We start from the raw sequence: 19,168 nt of genomic DNA, 5'->3' as shown, positions 1-19,168 counted from the left end.
CCAAAGAGATACAAATTTATTTAAATATCCACTGTAACTCCTAAGATGCATATGTTATGGAAGAATTTGTTATGGAGGAATTAAATACAAAGAATTCTATGAACTGGACAAAAGAAAGCCTGGATATGCATCTGTTTCATCACAAAACTTGATCAAGTTGGGAATTTTAGTGGTCAGGCCAACAAAGTTACAGAGTCTCCTTATGTTCCTTGGACTTCCAAGATTTTTGGTCCGCACTTTCATGTGTTTATTAGGAAAGTTTAGTAATAAATATTATACTAAATATCGAACAATTAATATATTATTAAGCTAACAATTTTAAAGAAGGTCCTTTCAACTTTTTAAATGCAAAAGATTATGATCAAAATAAATACAAAAATGTCAAAAGCTAGCTTTTTTCCGGGTGCACCTGGGGATGGCTCAACAATTGCGAGGCGCGCGATTTTCCATTTTTATGCGCAGCATTTCCACAATTCAAATTTGCACACAAAGTGGCAATTTGGCCCAAAACCGTTGCGAGCGCCTTTTATGGCCTATACAATCAGAGACGGAGTTGCAGACGAGACGGAGCTGCGACTGCCAACTGAAAACTGACGACTTGCAACTGGCAACTGGCAACCGGCAACTGGTAACTGGAAACGGCGCATAATTGAATGGAAGCGCTCTCCGCGTTTCTTCAAATGAACGTCAATTAAAAATGCATCATAACCGCCCCCAGCGCCATTCCATAAACGCTGCCTTAATTTATTCCCCCCATCAGGGGGCGATTCTGGCCATAAAGCAAACCAGTCCCAGGTAATAGTTGCGTATTAGTACAAGCCCCGCACCTCGGTTCCGATGCTGCCATGTGGCACATATAGATTTATAGATTCTTAGAGATAGCCCCCATGATTGGCGGATCTCAACCTGATGGATTCGTAATGTGCGTCTAAGAAGTAAATTATCTCTGGGCTTCGGTAAATTGATTGAAATTGATAAGTTGCATTTTGCCAGCGCCATCCCTGAGCATGCAAAATCCTTAATCAGATCTTGAAAACATGATATTAGGGGTCATTATCTCCGCCCGATGCCATAAATATTGAATATTTATTGAACTACCTGAAAGCCAAAGCAAATTGGAAGCCATTTACTTAAACAAGTGTGTGAAATCAGAAAGATTATTAAGGAGAACTATATTTTTTGGTATTTTATCAACAAATATTTCTCAGAATTAAGGCAAAGGAAAATGATCTTCAATCAGTTTACCTTTAAATTATTCACTTCAAGAAGATTAATCTCAAAGGTCTTTAAAGTATTTATTCAAAATTTTAATGTTAATTAAAGGATGTTTACTTAAAATTTCCAACAATTGTTAAACATCATGTCTCCATTTTCATATGCTTTCTTTACTAAGATTAAGATTACTCTATTGAGAACATGGTAAATAATGTTCGTGAACTGCAATTTTGATGTGCATATCACTGCCATTGTTTCCGCCCATTCACATTACTTGCTGCCATCAATAACTATCTGGCAAATGGCTTAATTAGAAAGTTTTCAAGTGCTTGGAGTTGTCGTCGCCGGAGACTCCTTTCCACCCGCTTCCTTTTGGTGGTTCGTCCATGGGTTATATGCCTCCAACTCAGCACCCACCCACACACACACACACCCTTGGAGTTCGGCCAGTCGATGTGGCTGATTTGGCCCACAAGTTCGAGCTGGCAAGTTGGCCTTGCTACCCCCTGAGTGCAATCATCGGCGCCTTGGCGTGTTTGTGTGCAAAGCAGTCATAAAAATTACAATAAACAATCATCATTTCGATCCGTTTACACCCACTTTGCACGTTTTCGCAGGCCGTGGCAAGTGAAAAAGGATTCCGTACTGGCTTACACCGCTCCAGTTAATAATGGTGCACTGAGAAGAATAGTTTATTAATAGTTTATTAAAAATGTTAAAGGTCTGCAAATATTTGGAGTTGAAAACTAACAACTATATATTTATTTTAAAAGTTAAAAAGTTGTGTTAAATATATTTTAAGGCGTTTGTCTACTAAATTTAATTTTCGCAGATCTATAAATAGTTTTCCTCAGTGTGTGTAGGAGGGTCGTCGATTTGTTGGCCAGCAGCTAACAAGTAGGCGAAAACCGCGAGGCACCGCACTCAAACAAAAGTGCTCAATTAGTCGCCTCAGTCCTCTCGTCAGTCCTCGATCCTTGGATTAGGATGCGGCAACTGGCGGTGGAAATGGGAGTTGGAAGGAAATGAGGAGCTGCCGACAGCAGCGGCATGCAAATGCAAATACCCGGGCAACTGCCAATTGTTTGATGAATTGCGGCCAGAAGTCAAGGGTTCATTGCCAGGATTAGTAGGTAGCACCGAATGTCTTCATTGTGTCCGCGGAGGCCCTTCTATTGTTTTGGTCTGGTTTGGTTCGGTTTGCCTGGTTTCTGGCCAGCCTGCTTTGCATAAGCAGCCAGTTGTTGGTTGGTTCACAGCGCCCTCGGCCCTCAATTGATTCCTGACCCCGTAATGAGGATGAGCGCATTTTCCGGCACCACTGAGCCACTTTGCGGTGGATTAAGTCATCAAGCCGAAGGCATTTTTCCCGCGGCGCCTGCGGTGTTTGCTCTGGAGGTGGGAATAAGGTCACAAACATTTGGATTATCAGAGAGAATTGTTTTTGGAATATTAAATACGAACAACAAGTAAATAATAAACTATTTCTCCATCTATGAATTACGGCTTGCTTAACTGAATTAAAATTATAATACTTTATGTCTTATATCCGGGATTAGGGACCTTTAATGGTTAATAAACCCACTTGTGGCTGTCCCATAAAACAGGCATCGTTAAATAGTATGACAAGATGCTAAAATATAACCTGTTGCTCAAGTCGTACCCTCGTACCGGTGAGTCGTGCCACCAAATAGCAAATGAAACCATTTAAATTGTCGTTAAATAAATTTTATTGGCTCGTAAAAAGAAAAACCGGCAGTCGGCAATTAAATGCTAAGCAGAACAGAGCGGAACAAGATAGAATGGCATTTTAACAACTATATAAACAAATTGCGGTTAATACCAAACACAGACCTAGGTTTTATGGTCTTTTTACGACTTGACGCCACCGCCACTGGAGAGAGTGAAACCCAGAGAAACTCGAGGGGAATCTCTCTGAGGGACGCAGAGAAAATCACTCAACAAGCCAGCGATCCGAGCATCCTGATTTCGAGTGTCCTTTTTTGTGATCCTGAGTGCCTTCGGGGGATGGAGATGTGTTCATTCCGGTGTGAGTATCTGAGTGATTTTTTCTCTCCAGCTCCGGCTTGAGTCTGCGGACTTTACGACCTTTTTACGATCTGTTAGTGTGACACGATGACAATCAATATAAAAGACATAAAAACCCAAGTTCCGTGACGTATGCCATAATTATTGTGATATCCCCCTTGCCCTGCCTCGCCGAGAGATACAAATGTATCTGTATCTGAGCTGCGAGGCTGATGGCCCATAGACATCGTATCGTTGCCTTTACGAGGTGCCTCGGAAGCTGCTGCCGTTAGTTTGATGATGATGCCCAAGGAAATGGCGGTAAAATTTTATTCGAATGCATTTGCCTTCGCCTCGGCTGCTTAGTGATTGCATATGGATGTGGCTGGGGCTTTTATGGCATTTTAACGATTTGTTTTGACGTCGGATTTGGCCAGCATTGCGATGATGGGCAAGGTCGCAGCTCGTTGACGCCCTGATTTACGCACTCGAGGAAGTACGTTTTGATGGCGCCCATAAATGTAGTCATATTTTACTCTGTTTTTACAGCGCTTTTTCATGAACTCACTGGAGAAGTACAAATTGAAATATCTTTTATTACCTAATAGGAATAAGTCATTTGAAATTGGGTAAAAAACGTGAGGTCATCGTTGGTAATTTTGTTTTATTGTCAGAGGAATATTTTATAAATTAATGTAATATATACTTAAAAAACATTCCCTCTTACATAATTCCCTTAGAAAATATGCCCGTCTGATCCCATTTCCCAACCCTAATCTCAAGTTTGGAACCGTTTCCTAGGGGCGTCGATTTTCAAGATGGTGGAACCTAAACTGCCGAGACCGAGTTTCCTCCAAGAACGGACGCATCAGAGGCAACATGTGTGCGCTTCAGAATCGGTCCAAGTATAAGTATCTGTATCTGAATCCATATCTGTATCTGGGCCTGTTCAACGGGTTCCTGTTTCGAATGCATCTGAAGTGCACTCTGCTCGGGTGTGTGCGTGTGTCTTTATGCTAAATGTGCCATATATGCGGTTATATTAAATCATCTGCTTGTAGTAAATCACCCAAGGAGCGGGTGTGACTCGAAGTCACAAGTACAGCACTGACATCCCAAGGCATATGGCATATAGTATAAAGAAGATGAAGCCATCCCAGTGCAATGGAGACGTGTTAATGTGCTGTGGGTTAGAGGAGAAATGCTTTAGTAGGAGAGATACTAAGTAAAGCTGATTTTCTTAGTTAGTAAAGTGGATCTACTTTTCCAAATATAATAGTTTTAAGCTGAATACCTATTAATTTTAATCTGTTAACATTTTTCCAACTCAAATAGACACTCGAAAAGACCCATGCAGATCTAGGGAAATATTTGCAGGCGCCTCTTACTGACAGCCAAACAAACAGCAGTACAGAACAGGAATATGTACATCTGAGAAATAAATCAAAATTCTCATATTTGGCAAGGATGAATGCGGCCCGAATCTGGCCCGAGTCTGGCGCAAAAGAGAAAGTTGTTGGCCCTTTTGTTCCCTGGGCATTTGGCCATGCCGGTGGTTTTGTTATCAGATGCTCGAGGGCGCGATCGGAGCATATAGTATACACATAGTAGTACCTACCTCGGGACACCACCAATTTTACAGGGGATTTACGAATCCACCGTGTAACGAGAGGCTTCCCGATCTGGGCATATTTTTATGATTTATTACCGGGCCCGGCAATAATCGAGAGACAATACCTGGGTGTCCTTTTTTGGGATCGTTACGATTCCGATATCGGCGGAGAGGCGATAGCAGTGAGTCAAAACAAATCTCCTAAGGTCAGCTAAAAAGTATCCTTAGCCTTGGCATTTTTTACGCTCTCGAGGACATGTTGAAAGGCAGCATTACCATTTCCATTCCCATTTATGGCTGCAATATTTTTTATGACACATTTTTATGATTTATGAATTGATTTGGTTTCGACTCCGGCGTTCTGTTGTTATTTTTTTCCTTCGACCTTCGAGTCCTGGGAGTTCTCCAGGATCACCAGGGCATATTACGATCACCTTCGGCGGTGTCTGTTGGTAATTGTTCTCGTGAAATTGGGCGTTTTAATGTGTGACTTTTATGGCAACAGTCTGTGAATGCTAATAAGGCGGTGAGTAATAATGAGAACCATTAAATTGGGTCATCAGGGAGATGTTGTTGGCTTGTAAATCTATTTTAATTAGGTATTTACATGTTTTAATGATTGTTTTTAGGGACATTCTTGACATGTAAACGTGTATGTAAATCAAATTGTAAACAATTCAAATTATTCAATTCCTTAAAAAATGTTAATGTATTGAAATCATTTCATTCTGGAAAATAAACCAAAAAGCGCTTTAGAACTACTAAAACCATCTTAATTAATTTTAGTAGATTTTGTACTTAAGATTATTTTTCCTTAGAGAAATATGTTAATAAACGCTGTGGTTTCAAACTGAAACCAACTCCTCGTTAAATGCAAAATCTCCCTGGCGAAGTGCAATAAAAATGGGAAATTATTTAACCAACAACTCGACATGGCCTGCTCTGGCAATCTCCAGTGTGTTTACGTTGCGAAAACAATTGAAATCATAACAATAAAATCAAATTCGAAATTTGCGAGCGGTGGTGGGCGGTGGTGAGCAGAAAGCCGGGGCCATAGGGAGGCGGGTAAGTGGTGAACTAGTAAGCGCTGAGCGGGCCAATGGGCAACCAGTTGCGTCAGAGCGGCGATGTGAGAAAATTTCCAGTTAAAGGTAAATGGTAAATGGGTGAAATGCTCAAGAAAATCAAGCCAGAAACAGAAACACAAGGCACAGAGACAGCGCAACGAGCGAAATGGCCATAAACTTAAGCCAAAATGCTCCTTAGCCAAGGGTATGAGATGGGGGACGGACGGACGACTCAACCAACCAGTTCGGCAACGCGAACTCCGAACTTAATCGAAACATCAAAGGAAGAAAGCCAGCCAGCCAGCCAGCAGCAAAAACAAAAAGCCAGGCCAGCAACCAGAAACTTATTAAAAACAACAAGTGCAGCTTGCTTAGCGAGTTGGCCAAAACGGAGGGTGGCTAAGAGGTGTGGAGGGGTTTTAACCAGACACGGAGGGTATCAGTGGTGCCAAGTTAGCTGGGATTAATCCTGGACAAATAAAGGTAGACAGGTAAAAATAAGTAAGTAAAATAAATTAATTAAAATTAAAAAAGTGATTTATTTATATGTAAGTACTTTTTGCATTTTCATAAAACATATGAAAAACAATATAAATTAAATTCGGGAAAAATTGGAAAATATGATGGTTAATTATATTTTCCAATGCAGTTTTGTTTTAAGGATATTTTTAGAATTTTCCCATCCTTCTTTACCTTTAAAACAGACTGTTTTTCCCAGCTCCCCTCAGAGCTGGCTGCACTGGAGGGCATTCGTGCTGTTTGTGCAGTGGCAGCACGTCCCAATCCGAGCGACTTGGCTCTGCTGGCCGTGTGTCCGACATCGACAAGCTGCACACTGAGCGAAAATATCAGTTAGAGGGACTCGCGATGCAAGGGGGGAGCACTCAAAATGGGCACTTTCGGTCGCAATAACCACGACATTTACGATTATTTTACGGCCACTAAAAATCAAAAGTGTAATTTACGGAACCAAACCAAACTGAACCGAGACGAACAATGAGGCGGCGACGATGTCGACGACGACGGGAGAGAGATGGCAACAGGGGCCCAGAAAGAGACGGGCGATTGAAGGAGTATTTGTATTTGTATCGGTGTTGCATCAGCTTAGATGGAGTCCCATCCATGGGCGTCGGAGGGGGGATTAGTTTGCAGGGATACTGCTAGAGGGTTCAGGGGTCACAGGGGCGTGGGAGGTGGGTTTTGGAGTGTGTGTTGTGGGTGGGTGAATGCTGCAAGCGGAGATTATGGAGGTGCCCGCCAAGACAAAGGCATAGCCCAAAGACTTCCTGCAGCGTGAACTGTGGCACAAAAAAGGGGAAAAGTAAATTTAATATAAAGGTTTCAGATATATATTAAATATATTTTAAAGAAATGTATGTTTTTATTGAATATTTTAGACGTTTCAAAGTCAATTATTATGATATACAAATCATTTAAAGCTAAATTATAAGTTGAACTAAGAATGTGCTGTTAAGAATACATGAAAACTATATATTTTTTTTTGCCAATTTCCAAACAATTCAAATGATTTCTATAGGATTATATATAGTCTCGTAAGAAGATCCAAGCTCAAAGTCTGAGAGGAAATACTGGGCTGAAAACCAGTTGAATCTTAACTGGATGCTCCGCCATGGACATTGCCGGCAGCCAAATGAAAAGCGGTCTTTGCCTCCTTTGGTTTCGATTCCCTGCACTTGCTGGCTGTCCCTGCTCTGGCTTGATTTTTTCTTTATTTTTTGCAGATCTTTTCTCGATTTTTTCTTGATTTTTCCTTTATTTTTTCTTGGCCATCACATGTGCTGCTCCCCCCCTCTTACCCACTTCACCTGATTGCGATTGGTGTGTTCTTGTTCCATGGTTGCAAATGCAGCGAATGTCGAAAGCGCATCGCGTTGAAAGATGATTTTCATGTTTTTCCTCCCCTATTTCCCCCCGCTTCAACTTCAAGTCTCCCCACTGTTGAGCCGGAATCGTGGCCCTAACGATGCTCAAAGTAATTTTGTTGTCTTAACCGCGTTTACTGACATCTTGATGCTTTGATTGCTCCGATTTTGGATGGAATCGTTTGCGCTGCAACACCCGCACTTGGCTTTATCCCATTGCCATTATCGAGCTTCGAGTCTCTGGAAAAGCCGGGGAAATTGAATTGAAGTCTTTGATTGGCAATATGCTCCGTTGACCCCTTAACAAGTCCGTCGATCGTAAAGCGAAGTGGGCAAATCCAGAACGAGGCAATATAAATAAAAGCAGGAAAATGCCGGCTTTGAAATTGGTCCATTTAATTGGAGGACTCGCGAGGAAAGTGTTTTCTTGGTATCTTGCGGATGGAAATTTTATTGGGGGAGTTGGGTGTTTGTTTTGAAAGTAATTTAGAAAATAAATAAATTATAAATTACAACAAAATATACTTGGTACGGAAATTTAATTGAATCTCCCTGGAAAATAAACAGAAAAGCAAATTCTTCTATATATTTATATTTAAAATATTCCATGAAAATCTTAAAGCAATTGCATTTAAAGTATATATCTACAGATACTACAGATTTAAAACAAATTACAACGCCGAAGTTTGTTGATAAATCATTAGAGACATATCTACTTCTTTATTGATATATTGTATGCAAGAATTAATAGTGGCTAGCTCCCAATTAATAACATATTCCATAATTCATTAATACCAAAAAAGGAAGCTAACTTTGACACGCCGAAGTTTGTATCGCCTTGCAGATTTTATATCACAATTAATAATAACAAAAGCTCATATCTCAGAGTAGATGAAAATACGTTGAAAAACAACGAAGTTATACTTTTTTTTTCTAAAAATTTATCGAACATTTGTATGGCAGCTATATGATATAGTCGTCCGATCCGGCCCGTTCCGACATATATAGCAGTGACAGTATATAGAAGACTATATGCAAAGTTTCATTCAGATAGCATTAAAACTGAGGGACTAGTTTGCATAGAAACGGACAGATGGACAGACGGACATGGCTAGATCGATTTGGCTGTTGATGCTGATCAAGAATATCTTTAACTTAAAAACCTTAACATTTTGTTAGCGCCATCTAACAGAGGACAACTTCAAAGGAGTAACAGTGGCTCTAAAACTGCAGCAGAGGCGAGTGACCCTCAAACTAGCATTGACACGAAGCCATAGAGGGCGCTTGCAGCACAGTATCGCCATCTGGCGCAAAAAGGCTGAAGCTCAAGCAGAACGTGAAATTTTTTCATATTTTAATATTTTCCATTTCCTGTTTCCGGTTTCCTGTTTTGTTTCAACTAAAGTTAAAGACGTTTTTTTAATTTTAGTTGAGTTAACTTTTTTTTATAATTTTCCTCAGGTTGTGCTGTACTTTTTTTTGAATTCTTTCCTCGGGTTTTTTTTTTAAGAAATCGCTCATCCGGTGAAGTCAAGCGACGTCTGCGCCGCTGCGAGTCGAAACTGGAAATGTGGCTCGGTGGTTGAACGAGCAGCCACAAAAAAAATTCAGTCCGGCATTTCATCAACGCAAAAACACCACTAAAATCGGTCGTCGACGTCAGCAGCATGAACAGGAAAATGGGCTTGGCCTCTGCCAGTTTGAGTTTGAGTGAGAATTTCGAGGCGGAGGCGCTCTTTCTCCTGCCTTCTTGGCTCTCGGTTCTCTGTTCTCCGGTCTCCCTTTTCTCACTTCTCCAATGAGCCGTCGGGAACTGAAAGTACAAGAAATCAAGCAATGTTATATAATTTATTTATTTTGTATTTTAGATTTAAGAAGAAATTTCTGTAGTCTGTGGATTTTTTATGCATTTTTGTCAATTTTTTTAAGAACTTTATTATTTTATAACTTTAAGCAAAGTGTTTTTTAAATATGCTTGTTTTTAAAACCTATAAAATTGTACATTTTTAGCTGGGTAAACCAGTTTGAAGTTTTTCATGCGTTGTAATAAATAGTCGCATAAGAAACCTACAAGAAATTATAATTATATTTCTTATAGAACAAAGTATGGCTACTTAGTAAAAATTAAGAAAAATGTATTTACGCAATCCAAAGACGAAGCTTTAAATTAACTTGTAAAACAAACACTATTTTATTATAAAACCTAGAGGAATCCTGACTAAAATGTTGCTTCTTAAAGACAAAGACCTAAGTTTAAAATAAATTTTTATAAGTTAAATCTTAAATGTAAATTAAATGAAAAAAGCAAAAAATTCTAGTGTCGAGTCTTTAATAATACTTATCTAGTATCAACGTAATAAATATAAAATAGTAGAGTGTAATAATAATTAAAAATGAAATAAATAAATTCAAATCTTTTTATAGAATCTACCAAATCAAGTCATTATCAGAGGCCTTGTCGCGTTGCAAGTCCGCTTTCAGGTTTGCCGCACAGTCTAATTGAATTCACAGAGCGTGTGTGTACAGTGAACACTGGGCAGATGGGAACAGTAGCCGCCTGACGAGATCGTAAAATGTGAATTATGATAAGAGGGACCTGGCCCCTGGAAAACGTTTTATTCGAATTTAATTCAAAGTGTTTCTAATTTCCAGGGGCATTGATAATTTCGCACGAATCGTTGCGAGATGAAGTCGTCAGCCGGGAATGGACCGTGGAGTAATTTCATTTCACGCTGCCTGAAATGAAGTGCGCATTTCTGACAGCTCCGGGGTAGAAACGGGGGAATCGACCTTGCCACCATCGACGACGATGGCCCCGGCTTGGGCCCTTTGTTGAATTAAGTTTCTGTACAAATTTTTTTACTCTCATCTCGGCGGCGCATATTCGCCCGGCACCACAAAACGATGCCAGACAATGGGAAACTGCTTAAAGATAGCTAGCAGCCAGCCAGTCTCACAAAGAGCACCCCAGGAGCGATTATGGACTCGGGTTGAAGTCGGGCTGAGAGTCAGATAAGTTATTGTAGCAACCCCTGCAAGGATCCGTAAAAATAGGACAGGCCGGGGCTATAGATACATTCATCTGCCCGGAGGGTGCGTCGTAAAAATGAGTTACGAGTCCTGCCATTTTAAATTAAAATAGCAGGCAGCCAGCAGCATCCATTGTGGCAGCAAGATGGAAGCGCACAAAAAAAGGAAAAAGGTCAAAGGCCACAGTGCCACATTTTCACATTTCCACCCCGAAAACTCGCTATCGAAATCGAAATCGAGCGGACGGCTACAAAATGGTCATGTTGACAGAAGTAAATCTCTTGAATTATCGCATTAGAAAGCCGCATTCTCACAGATATATAGAATCGGAGTATGGGTAGATTCCGGCCCGATGAAGCCATGTCGTAAATAATCAGGATCGGAACGTCGCCGGGGAATTATAAAGGATTTTCGGGCAGCCCTGTTGATTTAAGCATTCTTCCAGAGTTTGTTTAGCATTCAAAAGGGTTCAAAAGAGCATGGCCACCCCGAATTTCTAAGGTGATCAGGATTTTATTTGTTAACTTTATTATAATATCCAAAAGTTTAGTTATTTCAAAATTTGGGTAAATAGAATTATCTTACCTTTTCCCTCTCAAAATGAACTCTATATTCCCAAATAAAACCAAAAAATTCCGTCGTTGCACATGTAAAGTCCACATAATATTTATTTATGAGGTAATTGCCAAATATTTTTGTATTTTCTTATTTTTCAATGAGGACAAAAATCAGAAAGATTTCATAAACATTTAAAGTTTTCAAATTGCCTAGAGATTTTAGGAACAAGGTCCTAAACCTTTCCCATCGGCAGCATTTTAGAAAGTTATTCCTAAAAGTTGTAGGCAACTTTATAGATTATGCGGTAAAGACTTCATCAATTCATCTTGGTTGGAACCTTACGCTACATATAAGGATAAATGAGAGCAATACGACATCAATAATACTTCAGCCGAAGTAAGCAAGCTAGTAGAGTGAATTCATAAGCAACCGATCGATCCTACTGACCTTGAAGAGAATAATACGACCCAATATTAACCTTCTGAAATGGGATATAAAAGGAGGTTAAAGCAAAATGCTTGAGTAAGAGCTTACCCGGAGTGTAACATCGGAATTGTAGTATTAGAATAGTGTTTCAGAACCAGATAGATGATATCGATAATTCTGAAAGAGGTTACCAGAAAAGTTAAGATTAGGAAACTACTAGAAATGGTAACTAAGTAACTTCCTGAAATGGGATATCAAAGGAGGTTAATGCTTACCCGGAGTGTAACATCGGAATTGTAGTATTAGAATTGTGTTTCAGAACCAGATAGATGATAACCGTTATTTCTGAAAGAGGTTACCAGAGGAGGTTAGATTAGGAAACTACCAGAAATGGATACTAAGTAACTTACAATTCAGTGTTTTAGTCGTGTTACATTAGTAATGGAGAGCCACAAAATTGTATAGTAATTATTTTGTTATGCCGAAATATAAGATTTCTAAAGAAAGTTATCAAAGAGATTACCAAGGAAGTCCACACCAAATGTGATCAAGGCTTACCGAAAGATTTTCCCAAAGAAATGCGCTCAATATAGGTGTATAAATAACGGTACTCTTCTCCAGAAGAGCTTACCATTAAACAATAAACAGAAAAATCATTGAACGACGGTGACGGTGAAGTACTCCTCCGGCGCCACCAGGTACTCAAACTTGCGGGTGGCCAGTCTCAGGAAGCATACGCTATTCGCAGGATCAATGTCCCGCACAGCGCTCTGGCAGGTGCTTACCAAGATTCCGTGAATGTGCTTGACTATCGCCTGGGCACTGGTGTTGTCAAACGAAGACTCGGCCACCGCATTGGCTATGTTATCGGAAACCACATAGCCCTGAGTGGACTCCACGGTGATGCGATCCACCACACTTGCGTTCCGGTGGATCACATCCTCCAGAACTCGATTCATAACGTGTCAAGTGTTAAGTGTTTGGAGTATTTTCAAAGGTGAACTGAAAAAATTTTGATTTTGGAGCTGGTAGGAGGAGTATTCACCTCACCGTTTGAGCACGTGAACAGTACTGAAGTTCTGGGAGCAGTAACACCCAACAGTTGACATTCGGTGTGACTTTAAAGGCAAGGAGATCTGGGTTACTTGGATGTTTTTAATAGGAAAATTTCTGCGAGCCTACTAAGACATGCTTTTTAAGTTGAAAAACTATATTCGTAAGCCTTGTAAAGGTCCCTCATCTCTTGTAATAAGTAATTAAAGCTAGGAATATCCCAAGTCAAATTAATTAACCATCAAGCCCCCTTTAAAAATTCCACCATTTTCCTGTTCGTTTTTAATTTAAATGCCAGCATGTTTTAATATTTTTATATTCGGATTTATAATTAGTGTTGGGCACACGCCTATCGCGTTGATTGAATAAGTGTTGCTCCGCTCACGCTTTGCAACATATGGCGGAGGGCTCGAATAAATTAAACTTATCGAAATTCTCTTATCTCATGGTGGTCTCTGATCCCCGTTCCCCCCTTTCCCATTGCTCATTTCTCATTTCTCACTTCTCGATTCTCATTTCCCCCATTTTTGTATAACCGAATGCCATTGAACTTGCCCTGGAACGGCGAGGTCAGTTCGAATTACTGCACACCAAATTGATATTCTCGCTCAAGTTCAAGTGGTCGCGTGGCTTTTCTTCCATCATTTAATTTTCATGCACATTTAATGGCGTCTGTTATTGGCTTTAACGAGATTTCCACTCCACTTTAGAGACTACAGACCACAGACTACAATCTACGGTCTATAGTCCGCCGCCGTCTAATTGACTTTTTGACTTTGACTGCAGTTCGTTGACTCGGAATTAAATCTAATTCCCTCAGCTTAAAGCCGGCTTAGCTTAGTTTCTAGTTTTTAGCGGCCATAAATCAGGGCTAGCTGAGCTGCAAATTCTGGCGGGTGTTTAGTATTTAGTACGCCACTCATCTGCTGCTGCCGGCCCTGTCCTCATCTGTATTCAGAAGTGGAGAAGTGCTTGTCGGACAAGTCCGGAGAGTGCATGTGCAGGCGGGATATATGCATGCATATGTGCATATACCCCTCTGATCCGTCCCGGATCGGCCCAAAATGGCCACTCGAGCGCCCAGAACGGCCATAAAACACTTTCGGACATGTTGCTGGGCCAACAAACAACTCTCAACTCCCAACTCTGGGCTGCTCCGTTCTTTTCTGCCTCCGAGCTGGTCAATAAAATGTGCATAAATTCCGATGCCATTCAACGGCAACCCAAAACTGGCTTTGCATTTAACGGGTTAAGTACAGTGGATTGGGATTACTTAACACAAAAATGGGGATTTTAATTTATTTAAGAAGATATAAAGAATATTTCTCAATATGAGTAAGTATGCCTGATTTTTTAAATAAACTTAAGAAAGGCATAACGAAAAATAAAATTGTAAAGGAGTTTTTTATAGGCTTAAAACCACCAGTAAGTATTTAAAAAGTTTCAAACTATTTTTATATAAAGCAAGCTTTTCTAAACAGCCAGACTTATTTGACATTTTAAATATTTTAAAAAATCTAAATCGGCACAGTTTCATTTCAAAATAATATCCAAAACTGTTATATCTCGTTCCCTCAAACCCATGGTAAGGATTTAAAACATTTTCAAAGTGCTTTCCCCAGCCCAACGGCAGGCTATGCCAGTCCATGATTCATGGCCGCCGAATGCAAAACGAGAGATTTGTGGCCGGGGAAAATGAATTGTGTCCAAGTTCGGACTGTGTGCCATTTCAAACTATGCAAAATGCGATCTCATAAATCCCCACGAGCCCAAGTCGGCCCGCTTTACTATCTAGTATCTCTGGACTGGGCCGGGGGTTTTGGGTTTTGGGGTTGGCACTTTGAGTTTTGGCTTCGGGGCGGGATTAGGCGGCAAACGCTTATCCGAGAGCGAGATACTCGGCATTATGCCGGGGCCATAACTCATTTAATTAGATGGCTATCGCTGTTTGGGCATAATTCAGCCACCAATAGACGAATCTTCCCCGAAATGCGAAGAGGTCAAAAGGTCGGTGCGGCATCAAATGGCAGCAAAAACTATAAATAACAACCGAAAAAAAAACAAGAAAAACAAAACTCACGAAATGGAAAATTCCTCTGTTAATTAGAAAAACCAACACACCAGCCAGCCGGCAAATGAAATTAAAAAAAAAGAACGAATTCAAAGCACAAGAGATAGAGTGGCAATTTGGAAAACACTTTCCCTGTCCCTGCTCCTGAAAATGCAAATGAGCTGAGGCCTCTGGAACTCAAACTCAGACTCAACTCCGGGTTCCTGAGTCCGGCTCCGGTCATTGGCCGTTGGTCAGTTCTGGAAGTGGAAGCGTATCTGTATCTGGTTTTTCGCCCTCTGTTTTGGCCCTTTGCTTTGGCGAAAGCGACACACGTCGCACACACATGGCACAAATTGGCCCAAGGGCTCTGTCCAACTGGCCCAAATACTCGAATCCTTGTGCACCCTTCCTGCGGAGGTCCTACTGACACACTTCCCCACTGGACACTGGACACATTGTCCGAATCCCAGTTTTGATTACACAAACTCTGAAGCAGCCATAAATAATGTACACATACCATATTATATGTTCATGGACACTCTGGTGTGGACTCACCTCGATGCGTTTGGAATTTTTAATGCGCCCAAAATGGTGAATGGTCCTCGAGAGTGGTACATGTCCTGGGGTGGAAATTGTAGGGCAGGACGATTTATATGTTCTGTAATTGAAAATTAAATGGAAAGTGTTAAGTAGGCGGAGGGATAGCTAGACTTACGACTTATTCCAAGTGAACTATTTAAACATTTGAACTACATTTAAGTTAGGCTATATTTCAAGTATTTCTGCGAAAATACAATATTTATAATCTTGAATTAATTTTCAAAATGGTTTTAAGTATCTCTTATTACTGAGGGACTCCCCATTAACACGTGATTTCATTACTTTGATCGACAAATTGCCAAAAATCGACTCCGCTTTCGAGGTAATAAAATCTGTGGAAATATTGCAGCCCCAAATTCGTAATCCCATTGACAAATGGCATTATTTGCTTTTCGAATTTATGTTATTGACTTCTAAATAACAACCAATTTAAGGTATTTATCTTTAAGCAGCGTAATTTCGTATGCTAATTCCCGTGGCAGTTGGGCAGCTAATTTATGGAAGCCGCGCTCTTGGCCACCACCGATCTGGTTTAAATATATATTGTTTTTTGCGGCTCGAACAATGCAAATTTTTATTAGCAATGAAGTCGGCGATAAAAGCTATTGGGCAACCGCTTGAAATCGTTGCTCTTTTCGGTCGAGTACAAATTGCTTAGAAGAGGTGCAAAATGCCGCGATTAAATATATTTTGCTGACTAATAACTAATTAATAACTTTTTGAGAGACTTGTTTTTTAAAGAAAATAATAAAAAAACAAAAAGCTAACAAAATATTGAATATCAAGTTTCAATCTTAGAACCCCAAAATGAGATAAGGCGAAAACGCTTGCCAAAACAAAAAGAAGACGAATTCATTTGTTTTTATGGCCCAAAAAGGTGGGAGATGCTCAAGAAAAAACATAAAGTTTACAACAAAGGCGAGGGCGTGGCACATACACACACACACACAAGACCCAAGTCATTGAAAAGATAAATTTCTTAATTTAAATTCAGAGCCGGAGTCATCATGTTTTGTTCGTTTCCACCCTCGAACGATTTTCATTTCCGTTACAAATGCTTTTCAATTTCGCCGAAGCGAAATTCAATTTTCAAACGTTTTATTTCGACAGCGTTTTGATTTAGTCGCGCTCTCTTTGAATATTTTACACGAATCGCTTTGATTTTCGATTCGAAATTGGGTTTGGTTCGGGTTCGGGCTTGGGTCGGGGTCTGGATCGGGGCTTTGGGATTTGGGCCTCCATTTTTGTGGCCTTTGTGCTTTGCGTTTTGTGTAACTATGGAATATTTATTATTTAAATTTCTCGACTGCCGCTCGGCGGCACTAAATCATGCGACAGGCCCGAAAACACTCGCATATTCGTAAGTTGTTTCTTTTTTTTTCGTCGACGCATGATTTAGGTGCAGCCATAAATTCAATTTTAAGCTTTTTGGTATTTCATTTCGGTCTGGCTCCGGTCGGGATCTGGTTTTGGATGAGGGTACTGGTACCAGTTCGGGTCCGGGGCCAAGATAAACACTTGACAACGTGCTAAGGCCGGCCACTGGCAACGGCAACGCGATAAGCGCATAAATAAAGCCCCCGTAATAAATTCAGCGTCGCATTTGACGCCGCCATCGCATCTGTGTATCCATGGAACTCTTTCGAGGGGGAAAGGGTATTGTGACACTGACACTTGCCATGATTCTCCAAGCAACAAGCCCCATGCTTCATGGTCCTCCAGAGCCACTCACGACGACCACTTGGCCCAACTGTACCATGCATCATCTGTGGAGGCTGTGTAAATAAACCATTGAGACAAGTCATTATTTCTGCGAGACAAGTCAACATTTATGAGACCTTTTAAGCCTTTCAGTAGAACCTAAGGAGGCTTTACTTAGTCTTTCAATCGGAAGGTCAAGAAAAAACATATATTGGACACAGAATCAGAGGCTCAAGGGGATTTTAGCAAATAACAAACTAGCTAACAGGCTATTTTTCAAATTATTTTATGATATAAGCTAGGTAAAATCAATTGTTGAATCGAAGAATTTAGATTCTGCATTATTATTCTAAAACTGCATAGCTATATGCGTTCGTAAAATAAGGTAAAAACTAACCTTTTCACCTTCTCAGCCACTGCCATCTGGTCAGCTGTTGTTACCGGCCATAATTGCCCGGCAGGACGACGGAGAATATACGACATCTGCGTCGATGGAACAAAACACACTGTCGGAAAGGATGAAAATCCTGCAGACAGCAATTCACGGCAATCAAACAGCGCGGAACACGAGTTAAAAGGCGAAAGGATGCGGCGCAGTGTGAGAGTGGCAAGTCCATTAAAAGGACATTCCACGCCGGCGATCCACATGTGTCCGCTCGACGTGCCGTGCCAAAAGGACGCAGGCACTCCGGCTCTTTCATATTTTCCTTTTTAATTTCCTTTTTTTTTCTCTCCTTTTTTGTTTTTGTAAATTGAAAACTGTGTGCGATGCGGATGCAGCATTGCGTGGCAATTACACAGGCCCTCATAAATTGCGTCCTTTTGAAAGGAGTAAGGTGCGACGGGGGGTCCCGTTGCCGTGCCACTTCGAGGTGGCCAAGTGGCGATGGCAAGTATTTCATGTCGTGTTTACACTCACTTCCCGCGGCATACAAAATCCAGCAAAGAGGGTCAGGATATATTAAAAACCGCAATTAACCGCGGCCAGTGCCTCCAGTTTGCCAATTACCGCCTGACTTGTGAGCCGATGCGACAGGTTGCGGCGCGACTCATTTATATTATTAAGTTTCTTTTTTTAAATTTATCAATTTACCCTTTTTGCCCAGCCGCTCGGCCAGTGCATAATTGGAAAAGAGCCCATGAAAACAATAATTACTTGGGGTACTTCATGCACGCGGGCATTTCCAATGAGTTTCTCCTCCTGGCTTTAAGAGATTGGGTATAAAGTTTAGGGCGGGAACAGTAATTCTCATATGTGTGTAATATTATGATATATTATTTCTGGTTTCCATAAGGACTGTCAGACAAAGTGAAGCCAATGTTCAAGTAAAATGTAAAATTTAAATATGTATATATAACCCCCTATTAAAAATATGTAGAACGGTAATAAAATATAACTAAGCCCTTTTAATTCTTAAAGAGTCCAATGGAAATTCATAAATTTTTTATACATATATTAATTTTGTGCATGTATATAATATTTTAAGGTTTATGAGTACATTTATTAAAAAATGAATAAATAAACATTGCCACTAAGGAAAATGATATTTCAAAATTCCAATTCTAAATATCCCCCTCAAAAAATGCCACCCAGGCAGATTCTTCGGGTTCTTTGACCCAATTAGAATGCATATGGCGGAGGAAAATTTCCTAAAAATCGGAGGTAAGTCGGCGTGGTTTTCATGGCGATTTCCAATATTGAATTTGCCAATTAAATGTTTATCTCTGGCTAATTACCGTCGCCGCTGGCCCTGCCGCCCGCCGCCTTTGAAAAAAACCATAACAACAGCACCCCGACGCCGTCATTATTCAATTAAAAATTGCCTTTTCCCCTCGTTTTTGGCACGCACTAAACCCCATAAAAGTCATAAAAGTCGTAAAGAGCAGCATAAAAACCATAAAACGAAAATGAAAAGAATCTTAAAAAGCGGCGGCGAAGGCG

At 40.5% G+C, this 19,168-nt stretch overlaps 1 protein-coding gene and 1 long non-coding RNA gene across 3 annotated transcripts; one reads left to right on the top strand and one right to left on the bottom strand.

Annotated features, from left to right (window-relative positions):
- Positions 1-11,468: 11,468 nt before the first annotated feature.
- Positions 11,469-12,908, bottom strand: LOC108071451 (dynein light chain roadblock-type 1). 2 transcript variants are annotated; one of them, XM_017162207.3, is made up of 5 exons: positions 12,378-12,908; positions 12,230-12,316; positions 12,095-12,164; positions 11,928-11,996; positions 11,469-11,874 (listed from the first exon to the last, which is right to left on the bottom strand). In XM_017162207.3, exon 1 carries the CDS (start codon positions 12,776-12,778, stop codon positions 12,473-12,475), a length of 306 nt encoding a protein of 101 aa, XP_017017696.1. In that variant the 5' UTR covers positions 12,779-12,908; the 3' UTR covers positions 11,469-11,874; positions 11,928-11,996; positions 12,095-12,164; positions 12,230-12,316; positions 12,378-12,472. The 2 variants fall into 2 exon arrangements, with proteins under 2 accessions (XP_017017696.1, XP_017017697.1); XM_017162208.3 differs by having other exon boundaries at positions 11,469-11,840.
- A 3,840-nt stretch (positions 12,909-16,748) lies between these two features.
- Positions 16,749-18,669, top strand: LOC108071452 (uncharacterized). Its single transcript, XR_001770585.3, has 3 exons — positions 16,749-16,885; positions 16,950-17,528; positions 17,640-18,669. It is a non-coding gene; the product is annotated as an uncharacterized lncRNA (long non-coding RNA).
- The last annotated feature ends 499 nt before the right edge of the window (positions 18,670-19,168 follow it).

This window comes from Drosophila kikkawai, chromosome 3R (assembly GCF_030179895.1).
Source record: "Drosophila kikkawai strain 14028-0561.14 chromosome 3R, DkikHiC1v2, whole genome shotgun sequence".
NCBI classification, from domain to species: Eukaryota; Metazoa; Arthropoda; class Insecta; order Diptera; family Drosophilidae; genus Drosophila; species Drosophila kikkawai.
This window is presented reverse-complemented; position numbering and strand designations above follow the sequence as displayed.

Bases quoted from the DNA above. Each gene is read 5' to 3' on its own strand.
- LOC108071451 (XM_017162207.3), bottom strand. From the start codon at position 12,778: ATGAATCGAGTTCTGGAGGATGTGATCCACCGGAACGCAAGTGTGGTG.